This window comes from Motacilla alba, chromosome 15 (genome assembly GCF_015832195.1).
Source record: "Motacilla alba alba isolate MOTALB_02 chromosome 15, Motacilla_alba_V1.0_pri, whole genome shotgun sequence".
NCBI classification, from domain to species: Eukaryota; Metazoa; Chordata; class Aves; order Passeriformes; family Motacillidae; genus Motacilla; species Motacilla alba.
The window spans coordinates 185,112-207,839 of NC_052030.1; the positions used below are offsets into that span (position 1 = coordinate 185,112).

The 22,728-nt window shown below is 61.6% G+C and overlaps 1 protein-coding gene across 4 annotated transcripts; it reads left to right on the top strand.

The window, feature by feature from the left end:
- Nucleotides 1-365: 365 nt before the first annotated feature.
- On the top strand, nt 366-22,333 carry SMTN (smoothelin). Of its 4 annotated transcripts, XM_038152550.1 has the most exons (22): nt 366-526; nt 5,466-5,626; nt 5,870-5,963; nt 6,072-6,150; nt 6,244-6,527; nt 7,977-8,079; nt 8,279-8,496; nt 8,621-8,684; nt 9,886-9,984; nt 10,534-10,863; nt 11,811-11,914; nt 13,982-14,098; nt 15,096-15,254; nt 15,346-15,421; nt 15,694-15,858; nt 16,399-16,461; nt 16,626-16,689; nt 17,019-17,189; nt 17,288-17,408; nt 17,480-17,631; nt 18,966-19,138; nt 21,402-22,333. In XM_038152550.1, the coding sequence occupies exons 1-21, from the start codon at nt 476-478 to the stop codon at nt 19,108-19,110; spliced, it is 2,820 nt and encodes a 939-aa protein (XP_038008478.1). In that variant the 5' UTR covers nt 366-475; the 3' UTR covers nt 19,111-19,138; nt 21,402-22,333. The 4 variants fall into 4 exon arrangements, with proteins under 4 accessions (XP_038008478.1, XP_038008477.1, XP_038008479.1 ...); XM_038152549.1 differs by lacking the exon at nt 18,966-19,138; XM_038152551.1 differs by lacking the exons at nt 13,982-14,098; nt 18,966-19,138.
- Nucleotides 22,334-22,728: the final 395 nt, after the last annotated feature.

The following is a 22,728-nucleotide window of genomic DNA, read 5'->3' on the forward strand; positions in this document are numbered from 1 at the left end:
GGGACACTGCGGGCAGCGATACACCCTGGGGTGCTACCCCAAGGGGGCCAGGCCCGAGTTCCGCCACACCGGCACCGGCGTGGGGTCCGGGACGGGAGTCAGTCCGGAGCGGCGCGGCACGGCACGGCACGGCACGGCACGGCACGGCACGGCACGGCTGCTGGTGCACGGTGCCGGGACAGGGCTGGGCACCAGGATACAGGACTCGCAGGTCCGGCGGGGCGGCGCCGGGCCGGGCTGGCGGCGGCGAGGCGAGGCGGGGCGATGGGAAGCGGCGGGGCGGTGGAAGCGGTGGCCCTGCGGCGCTATTGGGAGCACGAACGGGAGCGGAGCGGAGCCGGGGAAGGGGGGGAGCGGGGCGGGGCAGGGCGGGAGCGCGGTCGAGCCCAGCGCAGGGCCGCGCCGCCCCGGCCGCGCTTTGTTGTCTCGGCCGCCACCGGGTCCCGGCCGCAGCAGCGCGGGCCCAGCGGGCAGGATGTCTCAGGAGAGTCTCCTCGGGATGGACGAGGGAGCGCTGCGGAAGCTGGTGAGTCCCCAGGCTGCTCCGGGTCTCGGGGTACGGTGCGCGCCCGCGGCGGTTCCGGGGCTGGACCGTGCCTGGAGGTCCCTTGAACCCCCGCGGGCCGGGGGCTGCTGTCCCAGGCGCGGGCAGAATGGGACCGGGCGGGCCTCGGGTCTGTTGCTCGGCCGAGGGATTCTGGAGCTATGTCTGGGAGCGGATGTTGCGCTGGAGACCCAGCGCTGGTGCCAGGCGGCAGCACCTGGAGGGACCCGCACTGGCCGGGTCGGGCTCTGGGCCGGGGTGAGCTCCAGCACGAGCCCTGGTGATTCCGAGGGCTCTGGCCGCTTTTGGCCCTTTGCTCGCGACCGCGCCTGGCCGTACCGCCTGTCCCGGCTCCATCTTCTCGGCCGGCGGATCCCGGGGAATCGTTCCCCGATGCTGGCACAGTTCCCTGCTCCCCGCTCTCCTCTTGCGGGCTCCCGCGCTGCCGGGCGCTGGCGCGGTGCCAGGCGCACTTCCCGGGCTCTGCCTGAATGGCTTTGCATCCCATCCCCTCCTGCGCGGCGGCTTCTGGGGCACCGCCGGAGCCCTGCCCCACGAGCGAGGGCTGCCGCGGCCGGTGGGCTCTGCAGGGCGGGGGCCTCCGTTCCGAAGACGGGCTCAGGATACTCAGCCGGGTGTGGTGTCCCGGGAAGCCCCTACAAGTACCCGGCTTTGGGCAACCCCGGGGACCCCCGGCCCGGGGCTAGGGCTGTGCTGGCTGTCCCGGGGGTTGAGCCAGCGTGGCCCGGGCCAGCGGTGGGGAATAGTCACAGCAGGAAGCTGAGTCAGCCGGGAAGGCAGGTCTGCTGGAACAGGAAAGAGTCAGGATGCCGGCGGGAAGTAAGGGCTGTGCAGTTGGGTCCGCACGAGGGCTGCCCCTGGCTGAGCTTTCTGTCCTGCAGCTCTCAGCCAGCTCTGAGAGATGACACGCAGACCTGCCCGTGGTTCGAGCTGAGGAGCCCACTTGCTTCTCGTGGGGTGATGTCGGGGCCGGTGGACCATCCATCCAGAGGCATGGGGATGGGTGGTCAGGGTATCTTCCCATCTTGCCAGTGCTCCAGCTCTGCCATGTTCCAGCTGAGGTCTCTGATCTGAGATGGAGCCCCAAGAGCAGTGGGTTCCTGGTGTCTGGCCAGCCCAGGGAGGTGGGTCTCATCCTGCAGCACGCACTGCTTCTATGGATGCTTTTTCATTGACATGCTGAGGCTTCGCCTCCCCAGAGCACTGTGCTTGTGACCCACATTTCCCTGTGCTGTGTGGCACAGGCTGGGGAAAGCCTCATCTGAGCTGGCGTGAGACAGGGAGGGAATTATTTTTCTTCTGGTTAGGTTTTTGGCTCCACTCAGCTGGAAGAGGATTAGTCCATATAAGGGAAAACTGCCTCTCCCACTGCTTCCTCCCTTCTTCTCTGCTCTCCCCAGCTCTCCACTCTGCCTTGCTTCTCCTTGTTTCTATCAAGTGACACCTGGGCAGCAGCATCTGATGTCCCCAGGGAAACTGAAAGAAGGAGGCTGGGGGACTTGAGGAGGTCCCTGCAGCCCCCTCACTCCTGTGCTGGCTGCGCTGGGAGCTGCCAGGAAGCCTCTGCCCTGCAGCTCCTGCCAAAGGCATCCGTATGATTCCCTCCCCAGCTGCCCACTGGTATCCCAGTCCCAGGGAGGCCAGTTGTGGTGTACCAATGGTGCAGCATAAAGATGACCAAGGGCTTGGAGAAGCTGGAGGAGGGAGTTGTGGGGGATGGGGTGGGTAGTACTGCAGGGTGGCCCTTAGGTGGATGTTCGGAAGCAAGTGATTGTTTGAGTGCTCACAGCTGTACTGAGCTCCAGGCTGAGGTCTGACAGCTTTGGGCTGGGGAATGCTTCCCTCTCCCAGCCCCTCCAGCTCTTATTCTGGTTAACTAAGGAGGATATAAATACCTTTGGAGACGGAGGCACAGCAGGCTTGAGCTAGGAAAGTTGCTGCCATGAGATCCCCTTCTTCTTATACCCAGTAGCCTTTGGTAAATCTTCAGTGGCCCTGAGAAGCACTGCATCCCTGCCATATCCCTGTCATCCAGCATCCTTCCTGCTTTCCTCTGCCCGAGGGGCAGCCATGCTCCCCATGGCTCTTTCCAAAGGTGACAGTGAAGCTTTGGGCTGTAGGAGGTGCTCAAGCCAGGCTCATCTGATGTCCCAAAGTGGTTTCCCTGTGGCCAGGCTCCAGCCTCCAAATTGCTGTGTGCTGCAGCACTCCAAAGAGCCAGTGGATGCCAGGCTAATTGCAGCCCTCCTGAAGGAGCTGCCCACTGCACCAGGGCTCTGAGCACTGCTGTGTTGGGCACCAGTGGGGAAGCAGCCCATGGGTGCTGTGCCAGTGCTCTTTCACAAAGGCACTCTGTGTGCCAAGGAGGGTGTTTGCTTGGAACCATTAATTTGCTGGCAGCTGGGCAGGGCCCATGGGGCCCCAGCATATGCCGATCCCTGAGCCTTCCTGTGCTGGCAGGGTTGGGCCCCTTGGTTCTTCGCAGCTGTTGTGATTTCCGTCGTGCTTTCCCCTGCTACTGGCTACGGAGCTTCCAAAGCTGCTCATTTGCCTCATCCCAGCTCCCTGCTGACGTAGGCTTGGAATAAGGCATTTTCTTCTGCCCTGCCATTTCTCCTGTGGGGCGAAGCCTTCCAGGACCTGGGTGCATGTCAGGTCCCAGCTGGAGCCTCCTGGGTTGGGCAGACCCCAGAGCTGGCAGGTGGGTGCCACATAGCACACACACTGGTGCCAGCATGTTTTCTGCACCAGGGTCTACAGGGCTGGTGTCCCATTGTGTCCTCCTTTCCTGGCACTCATGACTTTTGCAGCTGCTGTGCACACACCCTTTCTCCTCTCTTCCCCACTACCCTAACCCAGCTGCTGGGGCCAAGCCACTCACTACCAGTAGCTTATTTAGGGAAGGGCCAAGGTCTTGGCCACCCAATATGCAGTTGAGGACTGTTTTCCTGTCCTCAAAGCCTTTGAATGGCTGCAGGGAAAACTGTCCTTACCACAAAGCTCTGCCTCCAGCCCCTCATTTTGAGCTGAACCAAATTCCACCACTTCCCTGCTGCCCTGTTTGCAGGGAGCCAGGCTTCCTGGCTGGCCACCATTGCTGCTGGACCATGCCTTTGTCCTGATGGTAGTTGTCCCCACTGCAGTGGCATCCTTGGGATGCCAGCAGCCATCTAGGGCAGAGGGAAACGAGAGGCCCGTGAGGATGGAGGCACTGGTTTTCTCTCCAACACTCTCCACGGCTCTGGCAGTGCCGTGGCTCCTGCTCTTCCCAGCCGCTTCCTTGGCCTTGTGGTGGCAGAGGTGCCTGCTCTGGATAAAAGCCCAGAGTGGGCTTCAGGCCTCAGGTCTAGCCAGGCTGCTGGAAGGGATGGTACTGCCTGCTGGCGTGGTGGGGGCTGCTGGGGTGGGAAGGAAAGAGCACCCTGGCTCCAGGCAGCTCACCCAAAGGTTATGTGTGTTTTTAGAGTTGGTTTGCCCTAGGGTTTGGTAGTCCTGGCCACCAGTATCTTCCCAGTTGGGGAAGAATAATGCTCCCTATTAGGCTTTGTGGCTGGCAAGGGTTGGAGGACAACAGTTTTGGCTGCTGCTGATGGCACATGGCATCTCTGTGCCTGCTCTGTGCTTGCTGGCTTCACTAAGATGGGAATAGCCTCCCATATCACCAAACTCCAAGCAGAGAGGGCAAAGGGCGATAGCTTCTCTCGGAGAGATAGCTTCTCTGCAGAGAAGTCTGCATACAGGTAGTGGTGTGGGGTCCCCGGTATGGCTCAATTCAGGTCCAGTCAAGGGACTAACCCTGGATCCCTGCTGCAGCCTGCATGGGTGGCCGGTGGAGTGGCCCGTGGGATAGGAAGGGAAGGGACTGATGCGCTTGTCCTGTGGCACAGCCATGGCTTCTCCCAGCATGATGGGGCTTGATGCTGACAGCAGCTGCTGTTGGTCACTGGGTTTATTTTTAACAAGCTCCATGGGAAATCACCTCCCGGGTTCTTGATGTCAGGGCAGTGTTGATGTCCTACAGCAGGACAGTGTGAGGATAGTGGGGCCAAGCCTGGCCTGACTGGCCTTTCACTGCAGATCTGGCTGCCTTCTGCCCATTGAACATCAGGAAGTGTGTTCATAGCACTCTGGAAAAACTGGAGCTGGTAGTGGGGCTGACCTGATCTGGAAGAGGGGGACCAGATCTGCATGGCCATGCCAGGTGCTGGCCTTGGGTGGGTTGAGGAGCACTTGGAGTGCCTGTGAGATGAGAGAGGGGCATTTGTGGGGAAGTTGTGGCTATGCTTCCCACACATAAAGGGTTGGACTTGGATTTTAGGACAGATCCCACTGATGGATTTGGTTCCAAGAGCCACCTGCCATCTGCTAGCAGTGAATGAGGGTGGGGAGGGCTGCAGGGTAGACAAGATGACTCCTTGGTGGGATGCTGGGGTCCTTTCAACCAGCACCTCCTGGGGAACATGGGATGAGAAGAGAATGGGCTCTCCTGTCCCTTCACTGCTGGAGGGGCTGGCGTGGGTAGGAGGACTCCAGAGCTGGTGGTACTGGGAGGGGCAGAGCTGCAGGGCACCAACCCTTGCAGGCAGCAGGACCCCTGGTGGGTGTTCATTTCCCACGCTTATCTCTTTGACCTTTACGTGCCCAGAGGTCTCGGTGTCACCATGACAGCCCCTCCTCACTATGGCTGGTTCCAGCATCCTGTCCCGGGGGGGGCCGTGCCCACTTCCTGCAGGGCCTGGCAGTGCCGGGCAGCTTGCACTGGGCGCGTGGGTGCCACACACAGACAGCGCCTTTGTCCAGACCATGGGCAGCTCGTGGCAATGTGGGAGAGGGCAGCACCAGGGCCGAGATGGGGACTCAGTGGCCATAGCCAGTGCTGAGCCCTGCCCCATGCACCCAGCTGGAGGCCACACTGGACCTGGCTGAGCGGCGCCGCATCCGCTCGGCTATCCGGGAGCTGCAGCGGCAGGAGCTGGAGCGGGATGAGGAGATGTTGGCATCCAAGCGCTTCCGCCCAGAACGCAGCAGCCACCGACATGACAACAAGGAGAATTGGCCACAGTGAGTCCTGTTATGAGCTGGGGTCATTCCCTGCCTGTGCCCTGGGACGTGGGGGGCTGCGGTACCTAGCCCCACTATGGCTGGGACAGATTTGAGTGAACGTGAGGGTGGGAGCAGCGTGGCACAGAGCAGCTTGGCGCATGGTGGGGCCTGTTGCCTGGATCTGCCAGCTGCCCACAAGGGGACTTTGCTCGCAAGTGCCCGCGGCAGCTTCCAGATGGCCACCCCTCTCACCCTGCTCAGGTCCCGGCGCCTGGAAGAGGAGCAGCAGGAAGCCCTGGCTGCCTTGTCTGAGCAGCTCGAAGCCATCACCAGCGTGGAGGAACTGACAAAACTGGTGAGCTACCGTGTGCCGGGGCAGACTGTTTGCTGGGCTGGAATTTGTGCTGGGGCTGACCATGGGTCACCCTGTGCTGGGGCTTTCCTGAGTCCTTGCCTCTTGCAGCTGCGGGCAGCAGGTGAGTATGAGGAGCGCAAGCTGATCCGAGCTGCCATCCGAAAGCTGCGGGCTGAGGAGATTGAAGGTGAGGCACCATTCCCATGTTCTGGGGGGGAAGCCCTGGAAAGTGTGAGATGTGGACAGCTCCTTCCTGACCACCATCTTTGCTTCCACCCAGCTGCGACCCTGGCTGGGAATGTGCAGAGTAGCCGAAGGGATGGCAGCAAGCCCCCCACTGTGCCTGGGGAAATGAAAGTTTTCCAGAGGGACAATGCCGAAACACCAGCCCTTACTGGGAGTGAAGAAAGCTGTGGTGAGGGCAGCACCAAGCCTCCAGGCACAGACAAGAGTGGGGAGAGCAGCCAGCAGGACGATGCAGACCCAGCACTGGCTGGGCCAGAAGAGAGTGGGTACGGGGAGGCTGTGAAGGAGGCCCCTGCCCAGCAGCCCAAAGGCTCAGCGGTGAGTGTGTAGAGTACTGCAGGGGGTGGGACTGTTCAAGATTTCACCTTTTACTGGGATTCCTATGCCAGCCTGTCTGGAGCACAGAGCCCTGGGCAAGCTGTGGTTGCCTGCCCGAAGGGATTGAGACAGGTAGGGCTAGGGTCTTTGGAGACAGGGGAAACACAGCTGGGCTGTGCCAGCATGGCCCCAGCAGTGGTGAGCTGGGGCTGGGTCTTCAGGCCAGGGTACCATGGGGATCTGGGAGCCCCTTGGTGCGTGTGGTGCACCCATCTCTGCTCCAGTTCTTGGGGATGGGGCTCTTTGGAGGCAACAGCTATTCATCTCTCCTGCAGCAGTTCCCCTGCGTGGGTAGAAACCTCGATTCCCTGTCCCCCTTCTCATGATGGCTGTTCCTGCTAGCCTTCGAGGGGCCAGGGCTCATTCTGGACTGAGGCTGCTGCTAGGAGCTTTCTGGATGAGGGAGGGATAAACTGGTAGGCAGAGCTGCAAGGAATGAGCACAAACTGGGGTTTTCAGTGCAGCAGGGATGCCACTGCAGAGACTGGTGGTAGGAGATCTCTGCATCCAACCCTGTGGGGTTGCCCTTTGAGGGCGAGGGTGGGAAAAGGAGAAGCAATGGGTACACCCGCAGACAGGTAAGAAGGCGTGGGTTCTCCATCTGCCTCGGTCCAGCCCTGCTTCTTCCTCCGCCTGCCCCAGGGCTGTAGCAGGAGACTGCCAAAGGCATGTAGCCTTGTGCCAGCTTTCAGCACTGTCTGCCTCCTCGTCTGGATGTGCTGGCATGCTGCCCCCAAGCCCTGGCTGGGCTGGAACATCACTGAGCAGCTGAGAGGGCTGTTCTGCTCAATCTGGCTGATTTGGATCTGGCCATTTCCATTCCTAGGCTTGGGGACTGGCTCTCCTGTGCCCCCTCAGGGTACAGGCCCCTCTTCATCTCCCTCTGCCCTGGAGTCATGGTGCTTCTAGAGGCACTGGCACAGCCAGGACTGGCACCTTGTTCCCTAGCTGACACCAGGACACCCTAGCCCTGCTCAGACTTATGTCAGAGACAGATCTGTCACCTGTGTGTGGTCCTATGTTCAGAATATTTCATCATTTGCCAAGCAAAGCTGGAGGTGCTATGGACAGGGACAGGGTATTGTAAAACTGGATGTTCCCTGCATCACGGAGCCCTGGAGTGCCTGGAGGCATGGGGCAGGTTTGGGGTCCCCCTTCACTAGACACTGTCTCTCCCTGCCCACAGGATGCAGCAGGGTGTGGGGTCATTTGTCCCCCTGTGAGCCTTTTGTTGTAACCCCTGTGCAGGGACTGGCTTTTCAATTCCCAGCAGCATGCAGGCAGGGACCTGGATAGCATGGGAAGAGTCCACAGCCTATGCATCTCTGGCTGGAATGGGCCGTGGTGGCCCAGTGAGAGACTGGAGTGAGGCTGGTTCTACTCCCCCAGGCCGGCAAGCAAGAGGATGTGGTGGAGCAGGAGCATGTCCCAGCCGGGGTGCAGGAGCTGTGCAGCCAGCAAGCGGGAGACCCCCAGAAACCCAGTGCTCAGGGTGAGTCCCCACAAATGTCCATGGCAAAATCCTGTCTGGGTTGCATGCCTGCGGCCAGAGCTGTGCCTGGCCAGCTGCAGGACGGTGGAGGGCATACTATCTCCCAACGGTGGGCAGGGCAGCCGGGTGCCTGGAGGGGCTGCAGGATGCATTGCAGGCAGCTGCAGGCCACCTGAGTGAAGTCTCTTCTCACCCACAGCTGTGGTTTCGGGGACCCTCGTGCTCCTGGAGCTGCAGCCAGCCCCAGAGCCCAGTCCAGAGCCTGAGGATGGTGGTGAGGACCTGCAGCAGGGTCAGCCCCAGGCAGCCTGGAAGGAAGGGAGCCTGGGCAGCCCTGCCACCACCCCGGAGCCCAGTGTGGCACAAAGCCCCGGAGGGGAGCAGCTCATCCCGGGCCAGCCCAGTGCTGGCAGCCAGGTGCAAAACTGGTGGCAGCTGCCGCTCCTCCTTGCCCAAGGCTGGCAGTCTGTGGGTGAAGCCAGCTTGATGGGTGGACTGCATGTAACCCCCAGCTGAGTGCTCTGCCCCTCTACTCCCACAGCTTCATGTTGGGGTACACTGCCAGGTGCTGGGGCCAGGTGGGAGACACGAGAGGCCATCAGTGGGTAAGTGTAGCCTTGAGGGGGTGACATGAGAGCTGTGGCCCCCTGCCAGCTGGGCAGTGCCATCCCAAGGCTCCCCCGCTCCCCTGTCCTGCAGCATGTACATCCCAGGCAGCCCTGGGGACATGACTCCAGCCCACGTGTGCTGGGCCAAGAATGTGAGTGCAGGACACTGGCCAGGCCAAAGGCCACCCCTAGCTGGGGGCCAACTGCTGCCTAGCCAAGTGGTGGCAATGCCCAGCCCAGCCAGGGAACTGGGTGCCAGGCGGGCTGTTTACTGGGGCTCCCACTCTGGCCGGGTTACTGCAGGACCATGAAAGGGAATCGGTGCCCGTAGCAAACCCTGGCCTTTTGCATTCTTTGTCCCAATAAGGCTGGGAGCTGTGCACGGCTGGCTCTGACCACCCCCACCCTGGGCTCAGCACCCTGCAGGGCCTCCCCACAGCCCTGAGGGATTCCAGTGGCCAGCAGTTACCCTCTTCCTACTGCTGGGAAAACCATCCCCATGGCTGTGCCAAGAGGAAATGGGGAAAAACCAAAAAGCAGCTCTCTGCTTCCAGGGTCAGGGGTGCTGCCCTGACAGGGGGAGGTTGCTGTCCTTCTGAGGAGCCCCTGGAGGCTGCTGGCTCCTGGGAAGGAGAAGCCCTGGGAACATGCTAGGGTTGATGGGTTGCAGCACAGCACAGCCCTGGGGTAGAGGCAAGTGTGCAGGATCTGACCACCCCCCCCCCGCCACCTTGCCTCACAGTGGGCTCAAACATGTATTCTGAGGAGAAGCTGAGCCCCCTCCCTCCATGGGCATCAGTGACTCCAGCCCAAGGGCAGAGCTCTGCCTGCACCCTTGAAGGCTGAGCCACCTGGCTCCTTCAACGTCTCTCCAGAGGCAATGGTATGCCAGGGCCTGGTGAGGACAGGGGTGATCCCAACCTTTCAACACAGATCGCAGGAACCACCACTGCGCTGCTGGGCACAGAGCCTACCCTCTGCAATGTGGTTTTGCTTTGCAGGACAGAGCCCATGCCTGGGGTGCAGGGCAGCCCACAAGTGCTGATGGATTTTAGCACTAAGCTCTGGGTAGTGTGGAGTGATGGGGAGGGAGACTGCAGGGTGCTGTGCTGGGGTGGGAGGATGCCAGCAGCACCTGTGCCGTGCTCACCCTCTGCCCCCTTTGTGTCATTCCTTCCCTGGCCTGTCTCTTTCCAAGAATCAGTGCCCACCCAGGAGATCATGGGGACCCCGGCTCGCCTGAATACTCACCGGTGGGAGCTGGTGCCCTCTTCCCTTTGCCCGGCTGGCCCCACGGGTAAGATCCCTAGTGGTGGCTGCCTCCTTTCTCTGCTTCCCGGTGGCGGAGTGTCCCTGGTGGAGCCTGGGCAGGTGTGAAGCTCCGCAGTGCCAGGATGCCGAAGGATGCTGCTGGCTGCCCACCTGCCCTTTTGCTTCCTGCCCAGAATCCCTCCCTCCCTCCCTCCCTCCCTCCTATGCATGTGCACAAGCATCCGGCACCAGTGGGGGGAGGGAGCAGAGGCTTTGAGGGGCTACGGCCACGCTGGGAAATGTTGGCTGTGTGTTGGGATCTCTGGGGGACGGCAGTACCTCCCGTGAGCACGTGAGGGATCGCATGCATGGTCAGGCACCCCGGGGGCATTGTGCGGGTGTCCTGGGGGGGCTGCGTGCACGGCGCGGCATCCCGGGGCGGGGCCGGCATGCATCGCAGGGGGCAGCCCGGGATGTATGGCACTGTGAGTCGCAGGGGGCACCGCGGGGCGCTGCGCGCACGGTGCGGGGCCGAGCCCCGGCGGGGACACGCGCGGGCGGCCACAGTGCGGTGACCCCGCGCCCGTCCCCGCAGCGCCGCGCCCCGCGGCTCCCCCGCCTTCCCCCGCCGCCGGCTCGGTGCGGGAGCGCGCGCAGCGGTTCGGGCCGGCGGGGGCGGGCGGCGCGGGGGGGCGGGCCGGGGCCGGGGCCGGGGCCGCCCAATGGCAGCGGGGGCCCCGCACGGCCCCGCCGGCGCCCGCTCAAAACGAGCGGGGCAGCGGCGGCGCAGAGCAGCGCCCGGCCCCGCGCCCCGCCGGCTCCCGCCTCGACGCCATGAAGACCTTCTTCACCATCGAGATCAAGGATGGGCGCGTGCAGCCCCTGGCGCCCCGCATCACGGCCGCGCCCGGCAGCCAGCGGGCAGGTGGGCACTGGTGGGGTACGGGGTGTGCAGGACAGCTCCAGTGGGCAGATGGCATCTGGCATGAGGCTTGACGCTGTAGGGGTGATGGGCATGGGGGGGAGTCATGCAGGGAGGTGGGACTGGGGAAGGTGCGGATCTCTCAGGAAGGTGGGCACCGCAGGGGAATGGGCATCCATCAGGCTCTAAGCAGCACAGGAGTGTGCTCCTAGTACGACAATGTGTGCGGCTGGGCAGTGGAGCAGGTGGGTGCCAGTGGGCAGCCGGGCACTGACATTTGGTGGGCACAAATGGGCAGGTGGAGGCGGGCTGGCTGAGCCAGGCCAGGTGGGTGCTGATCGACAGCAGGGGCATTTGGGTGCTGCCAGAAGAACAAAGCATGCCTGGTAGCCCTCATCCTTTGGCATGCACTTTCATCATGCTTGGAGCATCTCAGTTCAGGGAGACCATCTGGCCCAGCAGCCTGTCCCCAGCCCCACTGTCTTGCCGTGTTTATGTTTGGGGTCATTTCCCAGTCCCTGCCCTGGCCCTGCAGCCTGGCCCCATCCTCTCCCCACTGACCTGCTGGTTCAGGGGAGCCCACGCGATCCTGCTGTGTCCCATCCCACGGCTGCACCGTGTCTGTTCTAGCCCTGCCCCACCCCTGCTTGCCTGCAGATGTGGCTGGCTCAGGATGCTCCTGTGGCCATCCCTCTCACCGGGGGGCCTTGGCTCCAGCTGAAACACTGCAGAAAGCACCCTTCCTTGGGGAAGATGATAAGCCAGAGCAGCGAGGGGTCTTGATTGCCCCATCTCTTGCTTGCCCACAAAGCCCTTTCCCTGTGCCAGAGCTCAGTGCTCACTGCCAGGGCAGGAAGTGTGGGGCAGGCAGATAGCCCAGCCATGCCCCAGCTGTGGGGCTGAGCCTGAGGGCTGGGTCAGACCCCACATGCCTCTTGCTCCCCTTGCAGAGGTGACTCTAGATCTGCGGAACACCCCCATCCGTGTCACCACCCTCCCCAGCAGCATCAGCAGCATCTGCAACATCAGCAGTGTCAGCAGCAATGTCACTAAGGTGAGTGCCCGGGGGCCTGTGGGGCTGTGCCCCACCTGGCCATTGCCTGGCAGCTCCAGGGCTTGGGATGGAGACCAAGGACCAAGGAGTTAGTGTAGGCAGCATGCTCCAGAGGCTCTGTGTGGTTTTGGTTGGTGCTTTTGCTTGACAGGGTGCTTTTGTTTTTGTTTTTGTTTTGTTTGTTTTGTTTTAATCAAGAGACCCTGGACTTTGTGCATGGTTGCACAGCCCCAGATGAGCCCCCTGCACTCTGGACTGTGCCACCATGTACTCGGACACTTGGGGAGGTGGGCAGAGGGGGACAAGGAATCTTTTGTGGGTCTCGCTTTGTTTTAAATACCTTTAAGGGTGGCAGCAGCTCAGGGAAAAACCCATTGCCAACCACCCCTCTGTTCCTCGTGGGGATGGACCCTGGCCATGTGTCTGGGGAGCCTGCCTTGGAGGGGGGGCTACTCCTCAAAGGTCTCTAAAGTACCCTGGAGCTGTGAGTTGGGGTCTTTCATGTTTCTGCTAATGCCATCCTGAGTGGAGAGTGCCCAAAGTCCCAGCCTGCTGAGGAGGGATTCTTGGGTGCAACTGGAGAAAAAAAAAAAAACCTGAAAAAACAAACCCTCTGCTGTGTCTTTGCGGGGAGAGCAGGCTGTGGCCATCCTGGGGCTGGGTGCTCACAGGAGACAGCCCTTCAAGTGCTTTAATCTGCTCCTGCCCATCTAGGGTAATGTAAGGCGCCCGTGTGCCGCCTTGGCAGGAGCCAGGATGTCAAACGTGGCTCTGTTTCACTCATGGCGCTGTGCACGCCTGGCTGCCTCTGCAGGAACAGCGCTGTGTGTGGCCTGTGTCACTGCCAGTGGCTGTGGTACCAGCCGTGACCTGGGGCATACTGGTGGCTGTGGTACCACTGGCTTCAGCCCATCCTCAGCCCAGCCCTTGCCAGCATGAGGCAGGCAGTGCCCACAGGTGCTGCCCACACCTGCCAGCAGGTCCTGCCTGTGGGCAGCTGGCTGCAGTGGGTGACTTCCCTGTGCTAATGCGCTTGGGCATGCTTGGCCCGAGCACTTGTCAGCTCTCATTGAGGTATTAGCGGGTCTGTCCGGTGAAGTGGGGGGCCTGAGACCCATCAGCTGCCTGGCAGGAGATGCAGCCTTCAGGTATGCTCCCGGTGGGCAGCAAGGAGGAGGAGGCAGTGGTGCTGGCAGCCCTGCCACGTAGGGCTTGGTTGGAGGACCAGCAGGCTGTAGGGACCTGGGGGGAGTAGCCATGGTGGCATGTCTCCTCGTTGGTGGGGTGCTGCCTGTACCTGTGCAGGGACCTGCTCCCCCTGGGGCAGGCGCTGGGGAGCATGCAGCTATGAAGACTTAAAATCAAGGCCCTTGCACCAATGCCAGCCTGGGGCTGGAGATGTTGTACTGTGGGTGATGCTGGCCCAGAGTGGGAAGGTGCTTGGACAGAAGAACAGAGCAGTGGTTGGCTTTTTCATTCACCCAGCACTGCCGTGATCAGGGCTGGGCCCCACCAGCCCCTAGGCTGGTATCTGGCCCTGGAAGCCTCCAGGGGCGGGGGGGCCACTTGCAGGGCTCCCCTTGCCGAGCCACCTGGTCCCACAGCCGGATGTGCTGCCAAGTGTGGCGCCTGGCTCAGCACCCCTGCACGGGACCCCCGGCTGCTGGGACCAGAATAGCCCTCAGGCAGGGAGAGGGCCAGCCTCCAGCCGGGGGGGGGGTGCCTGGGCCCCTATAAAGGGCAGCAGGACAGCTGAGCGAGGCTCGCTGCAGCGCCTGCACCGCCACCATGCCAGGGCTCAGCTTGGAGGGGCTGGCGCAGGCTGGGGTGGCTGAGCTGGCGGAGCTGCGGCAGGAGCTGGTGGCGTTCCGGGGGGCAGCAGAGGGGCAACTGGAGCAGGCTCTGCAGCGAGTGAAGGCGCTGGCGCAGGCACTGCAGACATTGGAACAGGAGCACCTGGAGTTACGGGCAGAGCTGGGGTGCCTGGGCCGCCGCCTCGATCTGCTGGCACCAGGGCTGCAGATGCCCCCCGGGGAGGACATCAGCACCCTCTTTCTGGAAGCACAGGACCCTTGCGCTCACTTTGAGGGCATTGAGGAGCCTAGTGGCCCTGTGGCCCATCCACCCACTTTCTCCAGTACGCGCCAGCAATCGACCCTGCATCTCTCCCGAAGCAACAGCAGCGTGAGTGTGGGCAGCCCTGCCCCATGACAGGGGGAAGGGAGGGGGTCACCAGCCCCCAGGGCTCTTGGGGGTATCTGTAGCCCTGACACAAGGCGTGACTGTGGCAGTCGTGCACGGGGACACGGCACCATGGGGATCTGCCACTCCTTGGGCTCACTGTGGCGGGACTGTACACCCACCTGTTTTGCATTCCCAGTGTGCCAGGTGGGAGGCCCCAGGCAGCAGTCTTGCCTCCACCACAGCACCAGGCACAGGTGGTGGCATGGGCACATGTGGCCAGTGTCAGCTCCGGCTGATGGCTTTGCCACGGATCGGTTTACCAGGTCGCAAGATGCAGGATGGGGCCAGGTGTGTGCATGGCTGCTCTGGCCCCACTCTGTCATCTCTGGTGCCCTGTGCCCTATTCTGGGCCTGGCCCACTGCCTGCTATGCATTGCTGGGGGGTTGTGCTGAAAGGGACTTGGCGTCCTGGCTGTGCTCAGGCAGGGGCCGAACTGGCCTAGATCCTGGCAGGGATGCAGAGGAAGGCTCTTGACCTCCTGCACAAGCTCTTCTCTACACTAAGTCCCTTAATTCCATGGAAATCCCTGTGCTGCTAATGGTGTACACTGGCCTTGCCAACACCTTGCCCACTGCCCAGCCCAGAGCTGTGCACAACTCCTGCCTGCTGGGGGACCCAGCCACCTCTTACCAAGGAGCAGGAAGGATTTGGAGATATTATGGCAGCCAGACTGGAAGGAAGAGAGGGACTGCTGGGCCTTCCTGGGGCATGAGGTGCTGCAGATTGTCATGTTCCCCTGCCTGCCTTGGGCGCTGCAGATGCTTGTGGCACCCACCAGCTGAGAGCGCTCAGGCCCCATGTGGCACATCCTCTCTAGGGCTCTCACTGCCTGTACCACTGGGCGGGTGTCAGGGTGATGAGGGCCTGGACCCTGAGAAGAGGTGGGGGCATGGCCAAGCTGGCAGGGGGCTCAGCTGCATGGTGATGTCCTTGCAGATGGAGCCAGAGGTGGTGGAGCAGCAGCAGGCAACAAGGCGAGAACCAGAGCTGCCCAATGGCATGGAGAAGGTGCAAGTGAGGGAGGTGGAGAGAAGGAGCAAGCTGAATGTTGAGGAGCTGAGCAAGATTGAGGATGAGGATGTTCTGGATAAGATGGTACTTCTTTCTCTGGTTTGGGCTCCTGCAAGAAGGTAAAGGGACCTCAAGCTGATGGCAGAAGACTAATGATGACTTCCCCCTCCTGCAGTTGGATCGGACAACAGACTTTGAGGAACGACGGCTGATTCGAAATGCCATGCGGGAGCTGCGCCAGCGCAAGCGAGGTACTTGGGGATGGTGATCCCTGCTGGGGTCAGAGTGGTGGTGGTGGTGGCAGTATAGACCACTGAAGTGTGGCTGTCCAGCCACGGGGGAAGCAGTAGGAACCAGTGTGTGCTGGTTTCTCTGTTGCCCCCTTGGCTTTGCGACGCAAAGGACATTATCCTTCCCACAAACCAGTTGTGGGCCAGCAGCAGCTGCAGGACTCCTGGTGTGGCAGGAACCGTGCCCACCACCCCACTTCCCTGCTGATGCTATCTCCCACTCATGTTTGCAGACCAGCGGGAGAAGGAGCGGGACCAGCGGCTGCAGGAGGCTAGGAGCCAGTCTGTGACAGGAAGGGCTGGCCATGCCACAGAGACCACCACCACGCAGAGCACTCAGTCAGCCGATGGCTCGGCACGCAGCACCGTCACCAAGACTGAGCGTCTCATCCAGTCTAGTATGGGCTGGGCCAGGAGGGGCTGTGCCAGCCCTTTGGGGGCCTTGCAGAATCCTTCCCAGTGTTCCGCCACCACACTTTGCCATTCACTGCCTGTCCTGGGTCTGGCTAGACTGTCCTGGGAGCAGGACAGTGTTTCAGAGCTGAGTCTCTGGCTTGCCCAGAGCCTGCCTGGGGATAATTAAGGGTTTTGCTCTGGTGACTTTCCTCTGAATCCCCAACCCTGTCAGGATGGCAGGGCCTCATCTGCATCTTTGGCCTGTGTCTTGTCTCCTATATCCCTGCTCTCCCAGTCCCTGGATACCTCAAACTGAGTGGCTGCAGGGGCTGAGGAATGCCCCAGCTCCCTGCTGCTTTGCACTTTGTTCTCTGCCTGGGGGGGCACATGCCCTCTGTCCTCCCTCTGCCTGCCATGCCCATGGCTCTACCACCTGGGACTTCTCCCTGTTGCAGTGAGGGGATGTGAATGCTTGGCAGCAGCAGGTGTCTGTGGGTGCTGCTCCTCCCAGCCCAGCAGTTCCCGTTGCTTTGTCCCTGCAGGTGATGGCACCAAGACGTCCCGTACTACAACCATGGAGTCAAGTTACGTGAAGAGATCAGACAGTAAGAGTTTTTCCTGCCCTTTCCCCATAGCATCCTCAGGGTGTAACCCTGGGGCATCACTGCTGCTGAGCTGTCAGTGCCCTGGTGCAGGCAGAGTCCTGCCTTCCTGGAACAGCTGCCCTCAGCCCCTGCCCAGGGCTTCTTTCCTTCCTTTCTCTCTGCAGATGGCAACAGCACTTTTGTTCAAACTAAATCATCCTACAGCTCCTCATCCAAAAAGACAGGCAGGTGAGCAGAAGTGCCTGTGGGGAGAGCCCCACATATCCCTGTCACTTATCTGCTTGCACAAACCTTCTGCCCAGCTTACAGTGTCCCCATGCAAATGTGACTCCAAAGCCTCCTGGTCCCTGAGGTACATCCACTGTGTTCAGAAGTTCTCATGGGTCCTTCCTTGGGCATGGAGATAGGTCTGCCAGCTGAGGACCTTAAGCCACCTCTCTTGTATCCCAGGGACATGGAGGTCTCTGGAGTTCCAGGGCTGGCCATGGGCTGAGACCACTGCTTGCCCTCCTCTGGGCTGCCCACAGCCCCTTTAGCATTGCCTGTCTCTCTCCCAGCATTTTTGACCGTGAAGATGAGAGCGCTTCTCGGCAGAGCAGCCTGGCCGCACTGGAGCGGCGTCAGGCAGAGAAGAAGAAGGAACTGATGAAGGCTCAGAGCCTGCCCAAGACATCGGCCTCACAGGCACGCAAGGCCATGATGGAGAAGCTGCAGAAGGAGAGTGGAAGGTGAGGCTGGGCCTGGGGCAGGCTGGCCGGGGCAGTAACTGCTGCACAAATAACAACACCCTGCAGCTATGGATAACACCCCATGTCTCCTGCCACAGTTCAAACCCTGCAGCATCACAGACCACTGTGCAGCGCTCCTCCAGCTTTGGCGTGCCTAACGCCAACAATATCAAGCAGATGTTGCTGGACTGGTGCAGAGCCAAGACCCGGGGCTATGAGGTGGGTGCCACCTCCTCTTCCTGTCCCAAAGCCAGTCACTCTGTCCCTTGGTAACTTTGTTGCTCTCTCAGCACGTGGACATCCAGAACTTCTCATCCAGCTGGAGTGATGGCATGGCCTTCTGTGCCTTGGTCCACAATTTCTTCCCTGATGCATTTGACTACAGTAAGCTGACGCCCCAGAACCGCCGCCAAAACTTCGAGGTGGCCTTCTCTTCTGCAGAGTACGTACCTCTCTTGCCATCATATGGACTTGGGATGGCTTGGAGCAGCTTGGGGTGGCTCGCTGCTGGGGCGAGGGGGGACATGTGGAGTTGATGGTGCTGGAGGTGGGTGCCTGTAGGTGTCACTCCCCCCATGCAATGCAACAAGGTTAGGTGCTGTGGGGGCAAACAGCAGCTGGTATGGGCAGAGTCACAAGAGGCCAGTGCAGCCCAGTCTGGTGTGGCAAGGGTGGGTATGGGGGTCTGGTTTCCTGAAAGTGGGGCAGAGCACCCAAAGGCAGAGCAGCAGCCCCATGAGCCCATCTGGCTTCAGGCAGTACTTTCCATCCTGGGGTACCAGGTGTGGGACTGCAGCCTGTGGGGGGAGCAGGGTTGGCCTGTGCCAGGTTCCTTCTTTCACAGTTGTAGGGGCTCAAACACCATTGCACCTTCTCCAGTCTCTTCCTTTTCCCTTTTGCTTCTGGTTTTCCTGGGTGCTGAGAGATGGGAGTGCACCTAGCTGAAGGGCTGGCAGCCAGCCCCTCTCTCCTTCCTTCTGTCTCTCTCCCACCCACCCACTCTTCTCCTCCAGCACCCTGCCAGGGGGCAGGGCTGGGGGTGGGGGTCCCATCCTGCTGATGTCCAAGGTGGCAGGGTGAGATGGGGACTCCCACAAGCTCCCAGGGTGCCATGGTGCTGTTTGGTGGAGCGAGAAGGGGGCTGTGGGCCTGGCTCTTGGCGCTCCTGTTAATGGATTTTTTGCCTTAATTGGGAAACTGGTGCGCGGACTTGAGAGAGCCATCGATCTCTCCGGCCTGGAAGCCAGGTGGCCTCTCGTCCTTCCTCCTCCTCCAGCTCTTGTGAGCGTCCTTTCCTGAGCTTCCTGCACCAGGGCTGTGCCGCGCGGTTCCAAGTGGAGCTGGGCAGGAGGGCTGGGCTTGCCCCCCGCCATCCTCCCAGCGGTTCTATACAGGAGCTGTATAGAGCGCCGCTCCACTCTGGAACCCGCACCCCGAGCACCTGGCGTGCCAGAACACCTCACTCGTCCTCCTCCTCCTCCTCCTCCTCCTCCTCCTCCTCTTCCGTCTGTCTTTCCCTCTGGACTTCACGCCTCTCCACGCCACTCACCTGCCCCTCTCCCTCTTGCTTGTGCCCCCGCCCAGTATCACTGAATGGCCTTGGCATGGGGTGCCTGGAGCCCTCCTGCCCTGCATCATGCATCCCCAGAGCATGCCAGAGCGGAGCAGCTGCCAATGGGATGGGAACTGCACTGATCTGTGTCTCTTGTTTTCTCTTCCTCCCCTCCCTGACTGGGCTGCGGTCACTGGCTTGCCCCTCTCTCTCCCTGCACCCAGGAAGCACGCGGACTGTCCGCAGTTGCTGGACGTGGAGGACATGGTCCGGATGCGCGAGCCAGATTGGAAGTGTGTGTACACATACATTCAGGAATTCTATCGCTGCCTGGTCCAGAAGGGGCTGGTAAAAACCAAAAAGTCGTAGCCCATTGTCAGCCCCCCCAGGACTGATGGTGAGAACCTTCCCCTCCAAGGACCTGCCCATGTGCCCACCACCACCAGGGCTTGGCAGGGAACTGACTGCCTCGGCTGTGGATGAGGCTGGGGGATGCTGATGGGTGAGGGGCAAGTCCTGGCGGTGCCAGACAGGGCCCAGCAGGAGATTGGCAGAGACAGCTGGCTGGGCTCCAGCCTTCTGAAATAGCACCTGTGGGGGTTTGGGCAGGGGGGACTGTTTTACCCTGGAGTGCTGTTTGCTCTCCGGCTGTGGGGAGGGCAGTAGTTAGAACAGAGCCGTGCCCCCATGGCTGAGCATGACCCAGGGGTCAGCTGCTGGGGATGTCACTCAAGGTGTTCTGAATGGTGCTGTCTGAGTGTGGGTGGCCCTCAGGATGCTGCAGCATGACTGCTTCCACTTGCTGCCTCATTCCCCTGCCCCAGGGTGCATGCCCAGCTCCAAGAGGCTGCCTGCTCATATATGGGCAGAAGCAGGAGCCTGGAAAGTGTGACTCAAGGCTCAGGTCCTGCAGTGTTTGTGCCTGTCTCAGGACATCCTGGTTGGTGCTAGAGCTGTGGCTCCCCTGGCTCTGCACAGTGCTGGCACACCAGGGCCCAAACAATGGCTTTATAAGGGCAGAGTCACTCTCTGTGCACTGCCATTGCTCCACCACTACCCCATGAGCCAGGCTGGCAGTGGCAAGGGCTTTCCCAAGGCCCCAAGCATCGTCCCCCCCATCCTCACAGTGGCCAAATCAGGAGGTGGGGCTGGTGCCAGCCAGGCTGTGGGCTCGGAGTCCACTGAGCAGGCAGCAGAGACCTAATGCAATGGCTGGGGCCATGGGACCCAGGGTGGGGGGCTCTCCTGGGCCCTGCCCCCCCAACCCCCAGGGGCTGGCACTGGCTGGGGTCGCTCCTTAGGGTGGGCCCTTCTGGGGGGCCACTGTGTGCAGTGGGGCTACTGCAGGAGGGGAGAGGGGAGGTTCAGGGCCTGGGGGTTGAGGGTGTTTTTGTGGTGGGTGGCAAGCATAGGGTTCAGACCCTCCTTTTGTGCCCTGTCTTTGGGGGCAGAGCCCTGCCTTGGGAGATCCTCCTTGTGCACCCAGAGCCTTGGGGCAGAACCTCGAGCGGCCCAGGCCAAAGCAGCTGAACCAGCCATGGCAGCAGCAGGTGCTGCCAGTTTGTGCCAGCACTGCCCCCAGTGCCAACGCAGCTCTTGCTCCAGCAGCAGCAGCAGCCTGAAGGGGAAACAGTGCCTGCTGTGGGGCCTGGGCAGGGCCAGGAGGGTTGGCAGCAGTGGTGGGGTTGCTTCTGTGCACCCCACCCCTTCTCTCCCTGTAGAAAGGAGAGGACGAGGTGGTCAGATCCCCTCCGTGCCCTTCCTGGTTGTCATCATGACTCCTAATCGTGTTGTCAGTCCCTTCAAGCGCCCAGGGAGCCCCAACTTGGGCAGAAACATAGCCCAGGGAACTGGATGGGTAGCAAGGCAGAGTGGGCCACCCCACCAAAAGGGCAGCGGCAGAGCCCCAAGGCTACTATGGGGATGGGGACACAACCACGGCTGATCTTCCAGGGCGCCACAAGACTGGTAGCTCCTGGAGCCAGGTTCTGCAGGGACCCTGCACTGTGTGGGACAGGGAGAGGAGATAGGCCAGGGCTGAGTGAGCTGAGGCAGGGCAGTTCCCACTCCAGCAGCAGGGTGTGCTGGGCCTGGTGCAGGTAGCCCCTGGGCTCCAGTCCAGGGCAAGGAAGGGAGCCAGGTTGGCAGGGCTTAGGGAAGGCAAAAGAGCAGGGCCGGGGCTTGAGGCAGGAGTAAGGGGCAGCACATAACCAAGGCCCACCCCCTGCTTTCCCTGAACCACTTGGTAGGGTTTGAGGCAAGGGCACAGCAGACACCTGCAGCCAGCCTGGGCTCTCCCTAGAGGACATCAGCATCAGCTGGAGGGGCAACAGGAGGAGGGTGGGCACGGCTTTAGCAGGGGGTGATTGCCAGCACCAAGAAGTGGGACGGAGAGCATCTGGGGAGCCAGGGGTGCAGACAATTGGGCAACCTCTGCCCTGGGGCAGGCACCTCCCAGGGCAGATAGCACATGCTTTTCCCAGTGTCAGGAGCAGATGGACTGTGGTACCAGGGTGGGGTGGGGGGTGTGTGAAAGGAGCTCAGCAGGTCTGAGGGCAGCAGTGCCCACACCAGCAGGCCCTGGGCAGTGTGGGGTGCCCATCCCAGCCCCCACATGGGGCAGCCTGCTTGAGGCCATGCTGAAGGCTTCATCTCTGCAGGACGCTGGTGGACTGCGTGCCGCTGGTGGAGGTTGAAGACATGATGATCATGGGGAAGAAGCCTGACGCCAAGTGCGTCTTCACCTACGTGCAGTCCCTCTATAACCACCTGCGTCGCCACGAGTTGCGCATGCGGCAGAAAGAGTGCTAGAGCCTGCCCTTTCCACCCCCACTGCTGCCCTCACCCCAGAGCTGCCTGCGGGCAAGGGAGCTACTTGCCTGGGAGGGTCGGGGGGGGCCATGGGTCTGGCACTGGGGACAAGGAGAACTCTTCCACCAGGGCACCCCCACACCTCTGCCTTGGCAGAGCTGCTTCTGCTTCGGCCAGCTGTGGGCTGATCCTGTGGGTAGAGCCAGGTGGGCGCTTCTGAGGATGCTCCCACCTTGGCTTGCCCCCCATGCTCCAGCCTTTTAAGTTATTTGTTCTCCAGGAATTATTTGCCCTGCAGGTACCATCCCTGTGTCCCTGGGGTGGCACGGGCACGGCTGTGCCCTCAGACTCGGGCCACCTCACGAGTCCGTGGCTGAGCAGGGCTGTGCAGTTCAGCCAGGGTCACGGTACATCCTGCAGGCAGCACCTGTCAGTGGTTCCCTTGGCCCCCTGCAAGGAAGCCTGTCTGCCCACTGCAGGCCCTGCTTGGTGTCACCTCCTTGGGGACACCTCCACAACCGTACCAACTCCTTGCTTCCCACCTCCACGTGCACCTGGGGCACTTCCACGTTAGGGGCACCTGTGGGCTGGGGAGGGGGAGCAGCAAGGGGTCCCAGGGGTGTGCAAGGTGAACGGTGCAAGCTGGGACAACCGCCCCCACTCTCCTCTCCAGCTCAGGCCACCCATGTGCTCAGCGCTGCTCGCCCCTCTGTCACATCTCTACACCCGCGCTGACACGTGTACCAACACCAGCCAGATAATAAAGGTTTATCTAGGGCAATGCCTCTGGCTCAGGTCCTTCTGCCAGTGGCATATTGCACGCCACAGTGCTTGGGGAACGCTGGCAGTCCAGCTGCTGCAGGCCCCTCTACCTGCAACTCAACTGCTTACCCAGTCCAGAGGGACACTGGCTCCTCACCTCATTGGTGATGTCCATAGCTGAGCCACCCTGACCAGGGGTCACTGCCCCCTATTGCCCCAGGCTTGGCACAAGGAAAGGATCCCACGTGGCCAGCAAGACTCTGGTCAAGTGCAGCTGTGCCCCACTGCCTTCCCTAGCCGAGGGCCGGATGTCCCCACTGGGCCAGCGCAGCCATGGGGCTTTGGTTCCACACTGCAGGACTCACTCACAGGCTCGTGCCCATCCCCCTGCACCCTGTGAGAACAGCTCATCCC

Bases quoted from the DNA above. Each gene is read 5' to 3' on its own strand.
- SMTN (XM_038152549.1), top strand. From the start codon at position 476: ATGTCTCAGGAGAGTCTCCTCGGGATGGACGAGGGAGCGCTGCGGAAG. The intron at 5,627-5,869 runs GTGAGTCCTGTT...CACCCTGCTCAG, and splicing joins AACAAGGAGAATTGGCCACA to GTCCCGGCGCCTGGAAGAGG. The intron at 6,528-7,976 runs GTGAGTGTGTAG...CTACTCCCCCAG, and splicing joins AGCAGCCCAAAGGCTCAGCG to GCCGGCAAGCAAGAGGATGT.